The sequence below is a fragment of the Zea mays genome, chromosome 6 (assembly GCF_902167145.1).
Source record: "Zea mays cultivar B73 chromosome 6, Zm-B73-REFERENCE-NAM-5.0, whole genome shotgun sequence".
Taxonomy (NCBI): Eukaryota; Viridiplantae; Streptophyta; class Magnoliopsida; order Poales; family Poaceae; genus Zea; species Zea mays.
This window is the reverse complement of record NC_050101.1, coordinates 25967285-25989691: the sequence shown is the minus strand read 5'-3', so window position 1 is coordinate 25989691 and position 22407 is coordinate 25967285. Positions and strand designations below refer to the sequence as shown.

At 47.1% G+C, this 22407-nt stretch overlaps 1 protein-coding gene across 1 annotated transcript; it reads right to left on the bottom strand.

The window, feature by feature from the left end:
- Positions 1-10811: 10811 nt before the first annotated feature.
- LOC100281553 (AAP6) lies at positions 10812-13166 on the bottom strand. Its single transcript, NM_001373967.1, has 4 exons — positions 13046-13166; positions 12719-12952; positions 12555-12648; positions 10812-12185 (listed from the first exon to the last, which is right to left on the bottom strand). The coding sequence occupies exons 1-4, from the start codon at positions 13107-13109 to the stop codon at positions 11123-11125; spliced, it is 1455 nt and encodes a 484-aa protein (NP_001360896.1). The 5' UTR covers positions 13110-13166; the 3' UTR covers positions 10812-11122.
- Positions 13167-22407: the final 9241 nt, after the last annotated feature.

Sequence of the window (22407 nt, the reverse complement as noted above, 5' to 3'; positions counted from 1 at the left end):
TACCACAAGGGAGGAATGGGGCCCCTTGGCTAACTAATTAGGAAAGCTAGTGGAATACTACCTTACCCGAAAGGGGCAAGGGCAGTAGGGGAGTTGCATGCAGGGAGGTTCTCGGGTTGATTTTGCTGCAATGGCGGTCAGACGGGGGATTCTTGCAAGTGCTCTTCCCATAAACTGTAGCGGGTTTTCTGAAGCTAGTGGAACTTTGTAAAGGCCTCGTAGTGTTACCCTGCCTCGCCTCCTCGGTAGAGGTGTATGGGATTGGCCGTCTATTGGCAGATGGGTAACATGACTTGTGGGTACAGGGTACAACCTCTGCAGAGTGTAAAACTGGTATACTAGTTGTGCTCACGGTCATGAGCGACTCGGACACTCACATGATTAATTTATGTAACTTAAATTCAATTTGTCATTTGTATTTGCATGTGATTATTTATTAATTTTGTTCTATTATTTATTATGGTTTGGTATTTACTTACACTTAGTAACTGCTAATAAAATTTGACCAACATATTAAAAGCAATGCTCAGCTTTAACCACTATTGTTGATCAGCCTTACACATCACATGAACTCCCACCTTTGGTGAGTTCATGCCCACTGGTTTCCCCACAACTTGTTGAGCTATGATCATGTGTGAGCTCACCCTTGCTGTCTCACACACCCCCATAGGAGAAGAACAGGTGGTTCAGGAGGAGTCACACAATGAGGAGTTTGATCTGATCTAGGTGGCGTCTCCTAGTTGACTTTATGGCGCCAAGGATGATCCTTAGTTCCTTTTATATTTATCTTTTATTTTGTAAGAATTCCACAATGTAATAAGTACTCTGATGTTATTGTGACATTTATCTATATACACTCTATTATTATATGTATTGTCTTCTTTGGCGTATGTATGAGATGCACCCGGCTTTGGCCCTTAAATCCGGGTGTGACAGCGACCTCATTGCAGGAGCGAACCTTCTCTGCGTCACCATAGACGATTCGTGCGCAGGGCTCGAACTGTCTGCAATGACGAAGGGTGTCTTGTCTTCTAGCGGCATAGAACCCTAAATCTCTCCTCCTACGAGGGACCCCGTCGGGGAGTAGAGTTCAAGGGGGTGCTCTAGGGTCGCTAGGACACCTGGATCATCCCCAGATAGTGTAGAGTCGATTAGGGATGAAGAAATAGGCAAGGAAGACTAATACTAAGGCTAAAATACTGCTACTCCTAGGAAAAAAGTAAAGTAAATGATATGTAGATTGATTGGATCGATCGTGTTGTGTGTCAATCGGTTGTACCCCTTCATATATATAGGGAGGTTCGGACCCGTTCCTAGACATTCCCTAATAGAATCAGCGTGATTATATGGATAAGCACGCACGGAAAAGAGGGTTTCTCGCCTGAGTTAATCCTCTCGTGGACTATGGGCTACCCCGCGGACTGTCTGGGGTGCGGGCCGTCTAGATCACATGGCTAGGTCGTCCAACCTTCATAGGTGTTGGGGACCTTCGGCATCCGAAGGTCCTCAAAAACATGATTTAATAGTATTTCTGGAGTATGATGTGTGAACAGGTACCTTCGGATTCAAGTCAGCATCACAGTAGACCAGAGTAATACGAAGGTTGATACAGAGCCGAAGGTGTGAACAAGAAAGCTTCGGCGCGGTAGCAACAAGTGAAACCGACTTAAAGATGAAAAGGCTATTTAAACCTCGACAGATTACTATAGAATTATTATCAAGTGTAAAGGGCATGAATGTAATTTTGTATGGGTTGTGTCCCGTGCCTATAAATAGGAGAACAGTACCCCCGTACTGTTCACGCTGACTTGGTATTCGCTTTTTGCGTCACGCCTGTACTGTTGTCTCCTTCCGATTGAAGGTACACTTGTAATTCAACGATATTTCTGTTTATGCCTAATAATTATATATATATAATTGTCCATGTTGTCTTTTATATTCTTTACATTTCATCCTTCATCATTGCTTAATGAATTTATGAAGGCACGTCCTTCATAACCTTCGTCCGTGAACCATTATACCCCAAGGGAAATAATGCTTCGGAGGACGAAGGACTTTTAACGATTAACATTTTCTATGTTGCCTTGTTCTTAATTCATAGCACTTGAGAACAAGTCCCCAACATTGGCGCCCACCTCCGGTGAACTCACTTCCACTCTGAGTTTTTTGAACACCTTCAGCGATCATAAACCTTCGTTATGGCGCCGAAGAAGGCTTCAGCGACTGGGGCTGCAGCTCTGCAACCACTAGACCACAATCAGGAGACAGTCTCCCTGCGGGAGGCCCGAAGCCAGAAAAGGAAGGCTGTCAGCCCAACACCACCAGAGGACGAGATAGATCAAGAAATCAGAGATATGGAGATGCTTCATCAACAAGTACAGAGGAAGAAAGAAAAGATGGCCAGGCTAGCTGAACTGCAGAGGCAGATAGACGAAGCATCTGAAGAAGTTCGTCATCTTGCTCAGGATGAGCAACACCGAAGGCCTCAGCACCAAGACCTTCATCAGGAGGGTTTTCCCAACGAAGATGACTGGTATGACAATTTCCATCATGGGAATTTTGTTTTTGATGATACTTCTCCTCTGTCCGCTGAGATGCAGGCTACACCTTGGCCTCCGTCCTACAAGCCGCCTCAGCTTCCCGTATTTGATGGCCACTCAGACCCGAAGCAGTTTTTGATGAGCTACGAAGCAACAGTATCTTCGTATGGCGGCAATGCTTCAGTCATGGCCAAATCTTTCGTTATGGCTGTCAGAAGTGTTGCTCAAACCTGGTATTCCTCCCTTCGACCAGGGACGATCACTTCATGGCAGAAGCTGAAGGATTTGTTGTTAACCAGCTTTCAAGGATTTCAGACGAAGCCGGTCACTGCTCAGGCTCTGTTCCAATGCACCCAGGATCACGAAGAATACCTTCAGGCGTATGTCCGAAGGTTCTTGCGTTTGAGGGCACAGGCACCAACGGTGCCCAATGAAATTGTCATCGAGGCCATGATCAAGGGGCTTCGGCCAGGACCGTCAGCTCAGTACTTCGCCAGGAAGCCTCCTCAAACTTTGGAGAAGCTGCTCCAGAAGATGGACGAGTACATTCGGGCCGATAATGATTTTCGTCAAAGAAGGGAGGAGGCTTTCAGGTTTTCTGAAATGACAAGGGGCTTCGGAGGGAGGTTCTACCCGAGGCACGTAAGATCAATTCATAACTCTACACAAAATGATGACAGAGGAAGCCAACAGCAAAGGCCACAATGCTCCTCACAGGCTTCGGGACAACAGCAAAGCTCCTTCCGACCACCAGCTCCAAGAGGCAGAGGCGCCAGGGGCTTTGGAGGAAGATTTGGCGATCAACCAAGAAGAATCTTTTGCTTATTCTGCGGTGAGAACAAAGGCCATACTACCAGGATGTGCCATGTTACTATTCAGAAGCAAAAGGAAATAGCTGAAGCAGCAGCACAGCAAGCTCAGCCGAAGCAGGTCATGCATACAGCTTCGTATCATTCGCCCTACATTCCAGAATATGTGGGCAATCATCCTGCAGTTTCTGTTGCTTCGGCGAGTCAGCCTCAAGCTTCTTGGCAACAGCCTCCGCCTCCACCTCCGTTGCAACAAGGCCAGCAGCCAGAAGGGAGCCAGTATGCTCCACAACAGAGGGACTTCAGAGAGCAGTCCGAAGCTCGTACAGTCAATAGCACTGTGCCAGAGTCAAAGCACATCTATTGACAGATATCCTACCTTAATAGCAATCTTTTTCATTTAGTTTTATTTTCTGTAATAAAGGACATTGTTTAGATTTCATGTAATTAGTTTCGTTGAATCCTACAAGGAAATTATATTTTCTTCACAGGCTTATGATAACAAAGAGGACCTTCGAACTATCGAAAATTCTTCGAAGCAACAAAAAGTCATTCTAAGGATCGCAGAGTAAGTTTGCCGAAGTCACAAAAAGTCGTTCCAAAGGGAGCGCAGTGTAAGTTTTCTGCTCCAAAGCCGTTCCAAAGGGAATGCAGAGCATACAGCGAAAAGTCAACGCTGATACCGCCTAAGTAAAAGGCGAAGCGCGAAAAGTCAACGCGAATACCGCTGAAAGTAAAAGGCGAAGAAGCTCCTAAGGGAGGCTTACAGCGAAAAATAAACGCTGATTCCGCTGAAGTAAAAGGCGAAGAAGCTCCTAAGGGAGGCTTATAAAAGATTGTGCTTTATTGCAGGGATGCGTATGTATCTTCGGAATAAACATCATCACATCATTTCGCATAGCATAAGCATCATGCATCATTTTGCACATGGCACAAGAGGTGGACACATTATCAATCTACAGAAGAACGATTTGAAAAAAAGGGAGAAATCATAGTCACAAAAAGATACATCATTGATCTTCGGAAGTGTAGCTTCGAAAAATATTTTTCACGAAGCCTGGATATTATTCATCAGAATATTGGATATTGTTGCGACAAAGAAAAATTCTTCTTCACGAAGCATGAAAAGAAGGGAAGGTGTTTTTTCGTCAAAGACTCAAAAGCGGTACGTGTAAAGTTTCATGCATCGTAAAGAATTGACTAACAAAAATAGGTATATTACATTTGGGGTTACAAAATGTTACAGTATATTACATTTCAGAAGTTTTCACAAAAATACTTAATCCTCTCTCAAAACGACTTCTGCAGCCTCGTTCAGGAGCCGGTTGACAACTTCGTCCATAATATCTTCAGCCATCTTTTTAATTTCGTCGTCTCCTTTCGGCTGAGGGCCCGAAGACGTTTTAGCAGGATCTGAAGTAAGACAGGATACGGCTACATTGCTATTACAAATCGCAAACAAATCTTAAAGCCTAAAGATTACAACACAATAAAAACTATTAGTTAATACCTAATTGACCTTCGGCCTCTGCGCTCTTTTCAGCAGCCTCAGCTACTTCTCTAGCATCGTGAATGCCCTTTTCACTTCTTCGAATAATTTCTCCGGCCATTTCTCGGCCACCATTATCCCAGATATCGGTAAAAAATTTTCCACCAATTATACTAGCTTCGGCCGAAGGATCTCTTGCATCTTCAAAGGACAAAGCAGCTTCGGACTGTGCTAAAATTTTTACATGTTCGCAGCCCTTCTTCTCTAAGATGGTGGCAATCCCTCTGGCACCAGAGAAGGCACATATATCTCCTCGGCTATTTAAAATTTCTTCGAAGGCCTCAGCTTCGTGGTCGATCCATTCGATGGGACCTTCGGGATTGCCTCTCGTAAAGTTTTCTTCGCTTGAGAAGGCGCCGACCCTGGCGAAGCTAGCTTTTAACTTTTTAACACACTCTATAGATTTGTTATAGCACCTCTTTCTGGACGAACGAAGCTCTTCAACAGTTATTTCTAGGTGATCGGCCCATTGGTCGCTGAGTTCTCGCTTTGTTTCTTCAAGTATGCGTTCTTCCTTGGCTCTGGACAGTTGTTTCCGAAGATCTTCAATTTCCCGTTTCTGAGCTTCAGCTTGACCTTTAAAAGCAGCTTCGTCCTCTTTTATTTTATTTATCAATGAGTACAACATTTTATCTTTTTCGAGACCTTCGTTCCTCAGTTCAATAACTTCGGAACGAAGGTTGCTCAGGGCTATAGAACACCCTTCGTCTTCAGCATCTTTCTGTGCCCTAAGGGCATTGCTGAGTATCAGGCCCTGCAAAGAGAAATATGTCTGCGTCAATAGGTTTAAACAAACAAAAAATCTTGGACTCAACAAAAAATACAAGGATTTCATTTGTCGCACCTTTAAGCTGTTGTGAGCTAGGCTGTCGGCCAGATCGTTCTTTGACAGCACCGAGAGTCCGTCTTCTAAAGTTGGGAATCCGAAGCTCCTGCTCATCTCCCGACAGACAGAAATTTCCTTGCTGTCGGGGAGACAATACAAGAAGTCTTCTTCTCCACTGCCATTGAATATTAACGCCCCCTTTGGATATTTCAGTTTTTGGGCGTAGTGCTGGGCCTCTTGCTCTTCTTTTTCTGATAATTTTTTCCCCGAAGCATGACGAAGAATATAATCACGAACTTTCGGGGATGCTTCGGGGGCAATGACACTGGTTTCTTCAACAAAAGTTGGCTTTGTTATTTTTTCTGCCTCACTTTCCAAGGATTTTATCTTTGCAGGCTCTGAGGGCCCAGCTTCGGCTTCAGTCTCTTGCCCTGGAGCTTTAGAACCAGAAATTTCAGTTGTTGTTTCAAGAATGACAGCAGCCCCCTTCGGAGGTGTGCTTGAAGATTTGATCGTTTCCAGTACATCTAGCACATTAGCCATTCTCTTTCTTTTTGGAGTCACTGCTGGCACTTTTTGATTTTTTACTGTATCAATGTTTGCTGCGGGACTCAAAACTTCTGATGTTTTGGATCCCTCAGTTGCTTCTTTTACTTCTTCCATTTTTTTCTGTGGACGGCACTTCGGCCTTCTCTTTCGTTTCTGATAACAAAATCTTCGATTGTTCCAATTCTATCTTTGTTGGCACTTCGGCCGTTTCTGCGACTTCTGGCAGCAAGGTTGGCTCGGCTGGTTTTTCAGCTTCGGTGGCCGAAGAAGTTTCTCCGGTGAACTCAGGCACCGAAGCTGGTTCAATATAGCGCGGCCGATGTGTAAGGACTTTTATCTTCTTTCTTTTCGGCTCTGGCTCGCTAGGAGCAGTTGCAGCTTCTTCTTTTGCAGAGGTTGTGTTTTTTCTCTTCTGTCTTCGAATGGGATAGCAATAGTCAGGGTAGACAAACCCGATTGCATCAAATACCCGATTCAGCCTCTTCTTTTTTCGGCCTCCGAAGGCTGCTGACATTGCAGTGTCTTCGGCCTTCGAATAAGCCCCGAGCAGCTCATCACTTAAATTTTCAATACTTTTTAACCAGTCATCATCTGGCTCAACGAATTTATCTCCAAATTTAAAAGTGTACTTCAACCTGATAAGTCCACTTTCGTCGGCCTCTTTTACGGTTTCTTGTGGCATTTCCCATTTCTCCGCAAGCGGCCATACCCTGAAGGCAATATGCTCTTGTACTAAGTCTCTCGTTCCAATGAAAGAGCAGACTGCGCCGAAGGCCCTCTGGCATTCTTCGGCAGCTTCATTCATTTCAATCTTCGGCCTCCGAAGGCCGAAGCTTTGCCAGATAGGGCGCATAATTATACCTTTGATATCTTCTCGTATTGTCAGATCATTCTTCACATAAAACCATTCTGTCATCCAGTCGCCGGGCCACCTCTTCCGAAAGGTTGGCACGGGGCAGCTTGACCCGGACCGAGAAACAAAGCTGTAGCAGCCAAAATTATTGTGATACTGTTCCTTACCCCAAGGTTTTGTCTCATATGATAATTCGTGTATATTACAGAAGCTTTTTGCATCAGGCTTCAGACCCTGGCTTCTCACGGCCCACACGAAGATATTCAGCTTTATAATCGCCTCGGGGGTAAGTTGATGAAGATAGATTTCGAATATTTTCAGCACCTCCACAACGAAGCTGCTCAAGGGAAATCGTAGTCCAGCTTTCAAAAAGCTTCGGTACACTACGACTTCATTCTCTTCGGGATGTGGGCAAGTTTTTTCCCCTTCGTCCGCCCTCACAATGGACAAATCCCGGAAATACCTTCCTCTCATATTGACAAGATGACTTTCTTTGATAGTTGATTTACCATAAACTGAATGGCTTGGTCGCCAGGGACGATCTTCGGAGTCTTCACCACCAATGTCCACATCATAGCTGTCACTGTCACCAGTATCCTCAGACAAACCTTCCAGAATCTCCTTGGTGATTTTTTCTGTGTTGGTCTTTGACATCGCTATAAGAAACCCCAAATTTTTCTCTTCGTCGAGGCTCAGCTTCGTCTCAGCAGCAGTCTTCTTATCTTCGGACATCTTCGGAGATGCTAAAAAACTATTTTCAAAGCCGAAGCTTCAAAACTAAAGCTTAGCAAATCTTAGTTCACAAAAGCTAAAAATTGAGTGAGTGGGAGCAGTTGGCCAGAGAGCGTATCAAATGAGTGTGCGGTATGGCCGTATTTATACGCCAAGGGCGTTGAAAATTGAAAGACCCCGCTTGTCAGTGAATATTGCTATTCTAGCAAAGGGAAGGTGTTTTTTCGGACCTTCGGCGTAAAGCCTTCGTCCATGTCGCAATCTAAATTTATTATTTTAAACAAATTAATATTGCGAGGGGCTACTGTTGGGGACCTTCGGCATCCGAAGGTCCTCAAAAACATGATTTAACAGTATTTCTGGAGTATGATGTGTGAACAGGTACCTTCGGATTCAAGTCAGCATCACAGTAGACCAGAGTAATACGAAGGTTGATACAGAGCCGAAGGTGTGAACAAGAAAGCTTCGGCGCGGTAGCAACAAGTGAAACCGACTTAAAGATGAAAAGGCTATTTAAACCTCGACAGATTACTATAGAATTATTATCAAGTGTAAAGGGCATGAATGTAATTTTGTATGGGTTGTGTCCCGTGCCTATAAATAGGAGAACCGTACCCCCGTACTGTTCACGCTGACTTGGTATTCGCTTTTTGCGTCACGCCTGTACTGTTGTCTCCTTCCGATTGAAGGTACACTTGTAATTCAACGATATTTCTGTTTATGCCTAATAATTATATATATATATATATATAATTGTCCATGTTGTCTTTTATATTCTTTACATTTCATCCTTCATCATTGCTTAATGAATTTATGAAGGCACGTCCTTCATAACCTTCGTCCGTGAACCATTATACCCCAAGGGAAATAATGCTTCGGAGGACGAAGGACTTTTAACGATTAATATTTTCTATGTTGCCTTGTTCTTAATTCATAGCACTTGAGAACAAGTCCCCAACAATAGGTGCCACATATGATGCTCAACAACACCAAATCAAATATTAGGAAATATCAATATGCATGGGATATACATGAACATCAACACTCAAGATGGCCCATCTTCAAACAATAAGAAGGATTCGGCTCTCAAGTCTATCCATTAAAAGAAAGGCAAAGCAAAATTCAAAGAAGGTTGTTCATTGCTAGGGCAAGGATAGAGAAATAAAAGGTACTAGAAAAGTGGAAAAAGGGGGAAATTCCCAAATATGTCTCATGAAGATGGGCAAATATTGTTATATGTATAATGAAATTAGGATTGAGATGAAGAAGCTCGGTCTAATATTAATGGAATAAATCTAGGAAGAATTGAGATACAGGGAGCCCACATTCGTGCATCAGAAAGGAGGAAAAACAACTTCATCAACATTGGGCATGGGATAGTTTTCCTTAGCAAGGACTTTCCACTAGATTATATTATTTTCTTGGAGCAATCCCATCGCAATCAGAGCATGAAGTTCTTGGAGATGATTGTTGATGCCTTGAACTCATGTAGGCAGGTGAGAGACAATGGTAGTTTAGGATCTAGCGACAACAGAGAAGTTTAGGGAAAGAGAGCTCTCTCGAAGATGAACCGATGGATATGATGTGTGCTAGAAGGCAAGAATGCAAGTGGATGGCTGCTCGTTGAAGTCCAAGCGCCATGGCCCATGGGGTGATTCTTTTTATAGAAAACTACAAAAGCCGAAACGCCACAGTGTATTTTCCTTTATGATGCGGCTAAGAAAGCCGAAGCGATATGAAATGCTAGTCCGTTAAAGCAACTGAGTCCTGAATAGTGTGTCGAGTATAGACTTAGGGGCTATATGACATAGTTGGGACTCAGGCAGAAGACAAGACAACTTAGATATAGCAAGACCAAGACAATCAAATAAATTAAGATAAGAGTCTCGTCCGCTTGAATCAATAATTCATACAAACAAGACTCAAGGGCTACTATAAAAAATATTCAGGAGTTAGTATGTCCTACTAGGTACCACTACTGACTTGGGGTTCGAAAATAGTTTTTGTTCACTACCATCTGCATATGAAAACCTAACAGGTCACACACTTATACTTATGGGAATGGAATATTCGAACTTGCCCATATGATTGTCTCACGTGCAAGTGGGAGATTGTTGGAGATATGCCGCAAGAAGCAATCATAAACAATTCGGATTGGAGTCCAACTGGTATTGGGATTAGAAGTTTAATGGGCCCCGACACTTTAACGCGTACTATAAATATACAGTGGCAGAGTGCAAGATAAAAATGAGCTATGGCCGTGGATAACAAAAAAGAGGAGGAATAAGTATTGTGTTAGGAAAGATTCAAACTTGAAACCTCTTGCACACACGTTACATAGTAACCACTACACTACACATCTTCTTTAGTATGGCAAGGCTAGATATGTCTAACTCGTTTCCTTACGGTTTACCAGTAAAGATACAAATGATCAATGTTCTTTGGCTAATGACATTCTTAAATGCTATCGTCCAAAAGGAAACTTATCTTTGATGAGTATGCAACATGGTGAGTATCGGTGTCCATGGTAAAATGATAGTCGTGAAGGCGACACAGAGTAGTGCGATATGTCCCCCTCTTTTCCCATACCCAAAATTAAAATGGTGTTGACTATGAGGACTCTGGCTGCACTCGAATCGGCATTCATATCATCAGCATCATACAGCAGAATGATCTGCTTTATTTAATCAAATCGTTCTCACCATGTCAAAAATAATTTGTGGTTCACAGTTCGCTATGTGTATATAATATATAACAAATATATGGCTTTTGTGGCAGTGCAAGTACATTAAGCATTGAATGGCAATCGCTGCCAAGGAGCATTATCTATCGACAGCATTGGTTAGCACAAAAGTAGACATATTTTTAGCAATCGATAATTTTATCATCTCTGTTAATTATGTGAGATTGACACAACACTACTAGCAGCTAGCGGATAATAATGAGAACGAGGTTTGGCAAATATTATTGTTGCTTCTTGCATTGCATTGCATTGCTGGGGTTACATTACAAATAATAATATTATTACTAGTTCAACGTACGTCCGAATTAGCAGCATGCATGCATGCATGAAAATCTGCTCGACAGATCAAATTTGCCAGATATATAATCAAGAAACACAAAAAGGCCATGCATGTGGCCGGCCCTCTGCTCCTCTGACTCTGATACTGATAGATATAGTAGCCAAAGCTAATTAAGAAACTAATTAACCCATCACTCCTCCGATCCGATCCGTATATATACTAGTAAATGCATGTTTATTAATCAGTTTGCAGTGTTGAATGGCGCGGCGGCCTTGAGGTTGTGCACGATGTCGTGCACGGATCCGATGCTGGCTGCGACGGAGATGAGGAGGCAGACGAAGCTCATGGCCTGCAGCATCCACCAGCGGATCTCTCCGCGTCGGATGTTGAGCCTTGCCATGTGCATGCTGACGGGGAAGTAGACGGAGAGCGGCCAGAAGCCGAGCGCGCCGATGAGGCCCAGCACGGCGTTGAAGAAGGGCACCAGCATGGCGACGAGCGTTGTGAACATGATGACGATGGTGCGCAGGACGAGCTTGAGCGGCGCGACGGCGAGGGTGGGCGGCGGCGACGAGGACGACGACGTGCGGAGGAGGAGGAGGCATGGCGGCACGCGCACGTAGTAGGTGGCGTTGATGAGCTTGGCGTCGGGCCAGCGGCAGGCGACGCAGGACTCGAGCCTCGCGAAGATGGGCTGCGCGAAGACCTGGTAGGCGCCGACGAGGTGCAGGACGACGCAGACGTTGGCGGCGTCGACGAGCCAGAAGGGCTCGTAGAAGGCGAAGCCCGTGAGGATGTTCCCCGGCGCGTGGTCGCCGAAGGCGGCGTAGCCGGTGCAGCCGAGCGCGAGGTAGAAGACGGTGGTGATGGCGAGGCCGTAGGCGGAGGCCCGCTTCATGGTGCGGTTTTCGGCGGGCGGCGAGCGCAGCGTGTCCTGGATCTCGATGAGCACGTCGGCGAAGGTGTAGGAGAAGGCGATGTTGCCGAGCGCGAGGAGCACGTTGAAGGCCGCCTGCTTGTCGTCGTCGGCCCGGCCGGCCACGGCGGCGGCGCCCGCCAGCGTGCCGCGCACGTGGCCGCCGTGCGAGGCCCACTTGGCGGAGCACAGGCCCAGGCTGATGAAGGAGTAGCCCAGGGAGGTGGCCACGGCCACCACGGACAGCCAGGCGATGTTGTGGAGGCTGGGCAGCTGCGACAGCAGGAGCTGGAAGAGCCCGAACACCACCATGTACGTGCTCCCCGACGGGTTGCAGCCGGCGGCGCCGTAGCCGTCCCGGTGGAAGCAGTTGACGCGCTTAATCGCGCTGTAAAAAGACGAACAATACATACATCAACTGGAGTAGAGTGAACTACACTCACGCCGGATACGTGCCCGGCCAGTAGGGAGAAGCTGGGGTGTTCATTCATGCGTGCCGCGTCGGCAAACAAAACAGCCCAGATAGAGCATGGAGACTGGCGTGGGTCGTTGCAACGGATTCTCCTGGTTTCGGGTGAAAAGCCACGTATCCCGCCACCTTTCCGCTGTCGCTTGGTTTCGGCTGGCGTCAGGCAAAGCGTACGCACCCAGCAGAGCAAGCTAGCTAGCTACGACACAAACGGCTACTACTCACGGAAAGGCTCGTAACGTGTAATGTATTATCAAATACATTACAAATAAAAAAGAATGTTCTTACATCATGCTTGCGCTGGCGGTGATGGTGTAGCCGACGAGAGTGCCCCACAGGTTCACGTACTGGGCGCACCCGCACAGCACCACGTTCTTCCGGTCTATGCATGTGACGGTCAGATCGATTTCAGAACAAATGCATCAAGATATATATCTAGAAATATAATATACCCAGGTAGCATCGGACGGCGTCGATGTACTCGCGGTTGACGGCGCCGTGGACGGGGTCCGGGTAGCGGTAGCAGTCTGCGAGCAGCGCCGACGTGTAGTAGGTCACGCAAGAGAAGCCCACCAGCACGAGGGGACCCACCACCCACCCCAGCTGCGCCACCGTCCACGCCAGCGCCAGCACGCCGGAGCCCACCACCGCCGCCACGATGTGCGACGTCGCCGTCCACGCCGTCCCTATTTCGTTCATGCATGAGATGAGAGGATCGCAACAACTGCTAGAGCGAGCTAGCTAGTACATGTCATGGTCGTTCATGCATGCATGCATACCTTGCCTCTCATGATCGTCGCCGCCTTCAGCATCGTACACTACACTTCTCCTGCTGTCGGCCATTCTCTCAGCTCTCTCTCTCTAAACCTCTTCGTTGTCAGCTGGGTATGAGAGCGAGCGAGCGAGTGCGTGCCGAGCCACGAGCCACCAGATACATCTCTATATATAGGCCACTAAAGCAGCTGCTGCTGGCCATGAGTACCGAGTCCACCTTTTTTCCTCTCTATCTCTTTCGCTCTCTCCGGCCTTCACTGTAGTGAAAAAAATACAAAGATGAAAAAGCAGAGAGAGAATGAATGAACGATATCCAGCAAAGATAAATTAAATTATTTGGCCTGCAGTCTCCATCCATGGGCCGGCTTTAGGGTGTGTTTGGTTTGACTTTTGGCTTTTGGCTTTTGCCCCCTAAAAGCCAAAAGCCAACCAAAGGGTTAGATCCAGGAAACAGCTTTTTCTAAAAGCTGGCTTTCTCACAGTGCAAATCTGAAAGCACCCCTGAACCTGCTTTTAGTGGCTTTTCGAATGAAACTGTGAAAACATATATCGAAGAACTTTTAACGACTTTTAGTGGTTTCCACCAAACAGTTTTTAGCTTTTTAACGGCTTACAGCCTACAGCAGCTTTTTCCACAGCTCACAGCCCACAGCAACTTTTTTCACAGCCACAGCCCAACCAAACAGACCCTTAGTTTGCTGATGAGGCAATTATCAGCGATCGAGTCTCGGCTGCGCTGGAGAGCATGCATGCTTGCACAGCTTTTCCTCATATGCATGCATGACCACACGACACCCAAATGCGTGCATGTCCATGATATATCCATGCTCAAAGTTTTTCAGCAACCAAATGCCGCGCCACACCCTTTGAGCGTTTGCAGTTTAATTTTTCTTCTTTCTTCAAACAAGTCAAAGTTTTTTAAAACGTTTATGAAACTACTATCTTTATTATTCTAATATAATTCATATACACACAGGAAAGCCAAGTCAAATGGATCTTCCAATTTCCGCATGCATGCATTCATGCAACTTCAGGTTAATTTCGAGCTTTTTTTATAATACAGAAAAATAAACGTCCATTCATTTACACATTTTTTACGGATAAAATTAAACTATCGCATACTTAATGATAATATATTTATCCCCAATGTGTACTGCCTTTTGAGAAAGGGGTTACTTTTCTTTAGGCGTGAATTCCATACATTGGAAAACAACGTATTATTGTAGGTAGACTGCCTATTCGGCTAGCTAGGAGCCAATCAGGTGCAACAGAAGCTTGTTCTCGATTCATGTGACCACAAATATTAAATGTTAGGGACCTTCATCATTCAAAACATTATTTTCTCTCCGAGATAATGGTTCTTGGACGAAGGTAACGAAGAACAGATCTTCATCTCTCATGAAGATAATATTATAATGTAATATTATATATTAAGAATTCATTTCATTTTCCATGTTAAAGTAATGTCATAATCAAGATTACATGCTAATAAAACATTACATTATATTAATACCTTCGGCTTGCTCGAAGGAGAAAGTGCAAGAATGACTTTCAAAGATGAATGTCTGAACAATACGAGAGTACTATTCATCTATTTATAGAGAATCGTACAGCTTCGTACGATATTACATTTATACCCAACATGATTACCCACAGGGTTTACAAACAAGGGCAACATTGTCTTTTGCCTTTAGCATCCAGGATAACACCTTCTTCTTACATCGCCTTCATGTGCTGTTGTGACGAAGGTAGCTTCATTGCCCTTCCAACGTTCTGCATCGATGGTGCTCTAATGCCGAAGCTCCTGCAATACTTGACAACATGTTGATAACCAATGGTTAACCGTGTTTTTGATGACCTTCGGAAGACGAAGGCCCCCCAATAGTATCTGTAACACCCCAGTGTTACCTAGGGTTCTTCTCAGTGCTAACTCAAGAACCATTATCTCATGTTAATCAAATTGATCAAAAGACACCAAAAACTTGGGAACAAAAATTCAACTAAGTCTTTTTGTCTTAAGAATCATGCCTAAATCATATCATGCACTCAAAGTGGGGAAAATGTCTAAACCCTAGAATAACCTTAAATAGGCCATTTAAGTAAAAAGGAAAAAATTGGTAAAAAGACCATGAAAAACATGGAATCATGGCTTAGGCCAATTATAAAAGTTTAAATACACTAATTAAGCTACAATAACTATTAGAAAAGTTTGGCCAAAATAATTAATTAAAATCCCCAAAAAGGCCATCCAAGTGGGAGCTCTCTAGGGAAATCTGAAAATTCAGATTTCTGAATTTCAGCCCTCACCTAGAACTCGAGCACATTCACGTTGATCCCTAGCTCAAATCCTTAAGCCCCCATTGACAAAATTGTGCTAAATTAACCCCTCTGCAACGTGTGTGAAGATGGCATCAAGATTCGTGCCCTAGACACGTCAAATCTGGGATTTCATCTCGGGTTTCAGCAGTGAGACAAAACATATTTCATCACTCCATGTCTTTGGCTCCAGTCAGCAAAACCCATAAGCCTCCACACATAACCGACAAAGGAAGGTCAGGTGGAGAGATCTCTCAACAGGATCATGGCCATAATCACGAAGATTTGGAGCCAATCCGCGCTTGAACTTGACCACTCTCTGCGCTGCCTCATGCTCGACGTCGTGCCCAGGCGCCAGAGCACGCACTGTCGCTCGCTCGCGCACCCCCCGAGCGCGTGTCAGAGCCACCCTCGGCCGTGCTCGCCCGCGCCCTTAAAGACCACCCCCGGACGCGCCACACCTCACTCCACACTTACCCTCGCTGACCAGACCCCATCATTAACTCCCGCGAGATCTAGGCCGCCCGCCCGAGCCACCCGAGCGCCAGCCACCGCGGCCAGCCATTTCCAGAGACCCCTAGCCTCACCCGAGCCTCTGGACAGCTTCCCCGAGGAGCCGTGAAGCTTCTCCAAACAAGGATCGAGGCCCTACCCCACCGGAACAGTGAGATCACCGTCGCCGGACATCGGCCGCCCACCACCGCACGTAGACCAAGCTATCAGGTGAACCATTCTTTAATTTCTCACGTCCATGCCTCCCCTGGCTCCTAGTGAAGCTCGTTGACCGGTTTAATTGAACTCTACCGCCCTGGATAGGCAGGAGCCCTCGCCGCCGACGAGCTCCCCCGCTTGCGCACGTGGACTGGCCTACTCCGACCATCCCCGGTGACGATCTGCACATCGACGTGACCGTCACAACCTCCCCTACGCCCTCGACCACCTCACCGGAGCAACCTCGCCGTCGGTAAGCCCCTCCACCATTTCCTCCGCTGCGGGCACTGTTTAATTAGGGGAAGGGCCTCGGGTTAGGTTTAGTAAAACCCCAAGGGGTTTTCTAAATTGTCAGTGGCATGTTTGAATAGTGACTCGAGGACTAGTCTGTAAGGAAATTAGAAAACAAACGCCAGGGACTCTGATGCAAAGTCATTTCCCATTTAACCATTTCTGATTATTCTTTTTAATGAACAGAGAACTTAGGAAATTCATAAATTGAGAAATATTTAACCAAAATTTGTTAAACCAATTTTGCTGGATTCAAAATAATATGAACTATCAGGCAAAAATAGTAAACCCCATGTTTTCTGTATTAATTTTTAGAGTTTTGAATTAAATAAGGAAACTTCACAAACCTTATAAATACAAAGAAAAATAGAAATGCTTTTGTGCTAGGCTTTAGAAAATTTGTGGAGATACATACCCAACATATGCACTGTTTAAAAATACTAAGCATCCCAGTATACAAGATTAACTCAAGTTCTGCTATTAAAGACTATATCTGTCCAAAACTTAGAAAATTAAGGAAAATAGTGGAAAATAAGAAACAGGGAAGGAACACATTTTTCCTAGTATACTAAGTGATAGGGAACATAGGAAAAATACAGAAAAACCTAGTCCAGAGCTGATCCAAGGTTAAATATTTATTAGGCACTAAGCAATCAAGGAAAACCATGATTAAAAATGCAAGGACCACTGTAAAAAGGGTAAAGAAAATTCAGTGGACTCCTAACTGCTAGAGCACCACTACAAAAATAATAGACACCCCAATCCCTCACAATAAGTGAGCTAAACAATTAAAATATAGAATTAGCCCATGTTCTAATTAAATCATAAGGAAGCCTAAAAGTGCAGTAGGCAAATAAATTTTTACCCAACTATTGATGAAGTAGACCACCAGAGAGAAATATGAAACCTATTTAAAAATGTATGGTAACACCCATTGCCCCCTACCCCATGAAAAAGGCCATATAATCCAAGAATTTCTACACCCTTCCCTTATACAAAAAGTTGCCAAATTCTAGAATGATTGCTCTTGCACAAAGAAGAAAATAGGAAAAATTAGAAATCTGTTGTTTGATATTTTTCAGGTATAGTAGTAGTAGTAGAAAGCACCTCAGTCGGTACCCTGGATTAGGGGTACCCATTACTACGGTATAAAGGCACGATGCCTGTACGGCTACCCTTAGCCGCGCGGAGAACAACCCTAGGAGTATCTCGTGGGGCAGTTAAGGCGGCGTTCTCGGAGACAACGCCAGAAGGCACAGGACCCCTGTACGCACAACCCGGACCCCCGAAGTAAAGCAGCCCGGAGCCATTGGATAGGGTTCGGACCCCACCAGGTGAGCTCCGAACCACCCACAACAAGGTCCCGGGAGAGGAAGTGCCGTGACCTAGGCATGGGTCCAGTATTGACGCGTGTCCAGGCTCTGTCCGGAGCGCCTCCGCTCCCCACTCGGACGGGAATCTAACGCTTCCACATGGCTTATTGTCCGTGACGTAGGCTAGCGGGCGGAGCATGAAGTAAGGGTTCTGGGCCGCAAGGCCTCCTCATTTATTGCGGAGAGGACACGCCGCCTGTCCACCCTTCTGACAGGCGATGTGCCCCCACGACATTTATTGCGTCCTGTCCATTCCACTGGTAGGCGGCACCAGGGCCACCCTGCAGACGACGCACCTGTCCAGTCCGTTGCCGAAACAGTACGCTCGTGCTGCGCGGTGCACTGTATTCATCCCTTATGCGAGAAGCTTCCCCCTGCACGCCGAGACTACGCAGATCTCGGGTGTCAGGGTGCAAGAAGATTGCTCCAGTAGAAGATATTAGTAGCTACATCCGCTATGTTGCTGGACCCACATGTCGGGGCTCAGTACTCTTGTACATGTCCCCTTTAGCTATAAAAGGGGAGGCATGCAACGTTACAACACAAGCTCAATCTGGAGGCTTAGACTCTCAAGTTTCCACAGCAATCCAACACACAGTGGAGTAGGGTATTACGCTCCGGCGGCCCGAACCACTCTAAACTCTCGCGTGTTCATGTGCTTGATGTTCGCTTAGCAGGATAGGCAAAACGCTTAAGCCCCTTCCTCATCTTAGGATTTAGGGCGGGTGCACTCCGCCACCCGGCCGGAGAATTCCATCTCCGACATTTGGTGCGCCAGGTAGGGGCTAGGCATTAGGGTTTTGCCGGTTTTTTCGCTCAGCATGATGGTGCAAATCGTTGAGCACCGCGCCGAGACATCAACGGATTTTCTAGTGGAGGAAGAAGTTGTTTCCTCCACGCCATAGGTTCCCAATCGCCCAGTGCTGGGCACTGCTGCTGTGCACGCTGCACGACAGCATACAACTGCACAGACATCCCGGACACCATCGAGGGCGGCTCCGAGAGCGTTGTCAGTAGCCAGGGAGTTGCTGCGACACCCTCCAAGCTCCACGGCCTCACCAGGGGCCATGAAGCAGTGGCGGGATGATGTCGACAGACTGCTCGGCATGGCGCATTCTACCTTGACCAGGTCGAGGCCACGGTCATCCCGGCACCAACATGAGGCGTCGGCGTCTGTGCGCTCACCCTCAGTAAGGGACGCACAGACCAACGACCTCCGGGCCGAACTCGACCGCAGGCGTGCGGGAGAGGACGCCCGGGTCTCTTTGGAGAGGGCACGCGAGCGCCGCCAAAACGTCGAGGGTCGCAACCTTGATCAAGACTTCGCTGCGGTAGCACCGCAGGCCCCAATGGGCACCTAGTCCCAAGCGGGTGTCCCTTTGGTCGGCGTGGGCTGCGCCGCTCTCGCAGATCATCTCCGCGCGGCATCATGGCCACCCAAGTTCAGGCCACACCTGCTGAAAAAATACGACGGAACGTCAAATCCGTCGGAGTTCCTGCATGTGTATGTCACCGCTATCACAGCAGCCGGTGGGAACACCGCTGTGATGGCAACATATTTTCATGTCGCCTTGTCTGGTCCTGCCCGGACTTGGCTCATGAACCTCGCCCCAGGGTCAATCTACTCCTAGGAAGAGCTCTGCACGTGGTTCGTTGCGAACTTCGCCAGTGCTTACCAGCAGCACGGTGTGGAGGCCCACCTCCATGCGGTGAGGCAGGAGCTCGGGGAGACCCTCCGGACGTTCATCTCCTGCTTCACCAAGGTGCGAGGTACTATACCTCGCATTTCCGATGCTTCCATCATCACGGCCTTCCGTCAGGGAGTACGTGATGAGAAAATGTTGGAGAAGTTGGCCACGCATGACGTGGAGACTGTCCCCACACTCTTCGCTCTAGCCGACAAATGCGCCAGAGCCGCTGAGGGTCGCGCATGGCACTCAGCCCCACCAACCGGGGTTGCCCAGTCGGGTGGCTCGGGTGCCGTTCCCCGGGACGGTAAGAAGAAAAAGAAGAAGGACCGTGACTACCAGAAGCCACGGTCCACCGCTCTAGTCGTTGCAGCCGCGACCGGGGGCCAGGGCGACCGCAACAAACGCCCACGGCCGCAGAAGGGTAACAGCGGTTCATGCCCTGTGCACCCCAACGGTCACCATAGCGCCACGGAGTGTCGCGAGATCATTGACCTCGCGAAACACATCAGCGAGCGACGCGAGCAGTCTTCCAAGGACAGCTCCCCACCTCGTCGCCGACCCGACAAAGAAAAGGCCGACGACAGCGAGGTGGCCGCGGCTAAACGGGACCTCGGGTATCAGTCACCCGAGGGGGACCTGAAGGATGTCTTCGCCGGAGGCTCCTACTCCGGTGGAGATAACTAGATGGACCCCCAGGGGGACCCCGTGCCCCCGGTCTACGGGGTCGAGGCCTGCCTTCCCCCAGAAACCCTTCTGGACTCCCCATGGGTCCAGACTTCCGACAGGTTCATGCAGAAATGGCCACAGCCGAAGACGAGGGCTCCCTTGTCAAATGCAGATGGGAACCTAGGGTCGGGACCTAGTCCTATGGCAAGTACCAAACCAAGAAGGGCCCTGCAACTCTCCCCCAGCTGGGAAGGACCCTTCAAGGTAACGAGAATACGCCGACCCAAGGGTGACCGTCTAGCTACGACTGAAGGAGTGCCTCCCCCTGGTGCTGGAGCATCTCTGTAAGTTCTATCCATAGGAGCAAGTCTGAGGGGTCGAATTTGTTTCCCTTTTGTAACTAGGTAACACATACGTGTACGCCAACCCGGTGAGGTCCGTCCCCATAAACCCGGCATGTTGGTCTGCACCCATGCATGATAAGTTATAAAGAAAAGAATTACCCCCTCAGATGTGCCCCTACGATAGTTTCATCTTACTGCTCCATGGTCCTACCTTGCAGTTTCTCAGATATTATTTTATCTAACCCACCCGAACAGTTCCCTTTCCATCACGCATAATGACTTCCGAATTGAACAGCCAGGATTGCAGTCTAGGACCTCTCTGCGAAAGCAGGAGGGCCCGACAGCCTGGGAGCCGGCTCTGGAGAATGGGACCCCGTTCCATGGGGTGGTCCAGAGCCTGTGTGGCCGCTTAGCCTGGTTCCGTACCCGAAAGCCTGCACACTCCACCACTCCGTGACGGGTACCTAGTATTTGGAGCTATAAGTCCTGTGGGTCCGACAACCTGGGGTCCAGAACTAGAGAATGGACATTTGTCTCTTGGGGTGGTCCGGAGCCCGTGTAGCCGCTCAGCCTGGTTCCGTATCGTGGGCCTGCACACTCCACCACTCTGCGACAAGTGTCCTAGTACCTAGAACCACCATCCAGGGGGTGCAGACGCACAACTTGGACTCCCAGACTAGACCCTACAGGTCCCGAGCATGTATCAAAGGATGGCTAGTGTCAGATGATGGGTCCTGTGGGTGTACTACTAACGCTCCCTAGCCGAAGCTGTGTGCAGGCCTAGGTCCCAGTCGAGGCTACCTCCTGGGGGCCACCACCAAACTCTTTCTTAGGTATGCTGGTCTGCAGCCTCGACAAATCGAGCCTACATCCGAGGGGGCTAGGTACCAAGGAGGAACAAGTTACACCACACGCAACAGGGACAAGTTGTAGCATCCCAAAAATTCAAATCCTGAAATTTTCTCAAACTCGCTCTAAATTCAAAATGAATTTCAAATTTCATTTCAAAATGTTTGTTTGCGAGTTGATATCAACAAATAAAATATAGTGGTCTATATTATCTCCAAAATCCTCCTCAAATATTCTACAAATATTTCCCCAGTGATCCCCCCTCAAATTGTTTCCAGAAATACTACCCAGATATTTCCCCAGTGACCCCCCTCAAATTCTTTCCAGAAATACTGCCCAAATATTCCACCGATATATCTCCAAGTATTTTCTTCCTAAGAAATACCTTTAGAATCATTTTTCAAGTCCCTACAAATATTTTCTTCATAACTTTACTCATGCTCATACGTATATGTATGCCTCCAGTGTCATACGGTGAGCTCTACAAGCTAATCTCACTTATACAAGACAAATACATGCTAATCTCCCACTAATCCTCTCATCCTCCCACTAATCCTCTCATCCCTCCCCCTAATCCCCCACCATGGCTATAAATAGAGGGGCAAGGGCCTTCTCTCATCCCACCCCAAGCCATTTCATGGCAACTCTCTTCCCCCCCACACACACCCACTCCATGTTCCACACAAGCACACACTAGCACAAGGATCGTTCGGTCGTTCTTCGATCGTTCGTCCCCCTGTTCTTAGTTTGTTCGTTCGTTCGTCCGATCGTTCGATCGTTCGTCCGATCGTTCATGGTTCGTTCGTCCGTCCGTTCGTCCAAATAATCTTTTTCCTGCCGTTATGCTGCCGAAATTCCGATCGTTCGTTCGTTCGATCATTCGACCGTTCATCGTTCGTTCATAGTTCCTATTCATCGTTCATCGTTCGTTCATAGTCCCTATTCATCGTTCTTCCAGATAATCTTTGTCCTGCCGTTATGCTGCCGAAATTCTGATCGTTCATTCGTCCGATCATTCGATCGTTTGTCCGTTCGTTTGTCCAAATAATCTTTTCCCTGCTGTTATGCTGCCGAAATTCCGATCGTCCGTTCGTTCGATCATTCGATAGTTCATCGTTCATTCATA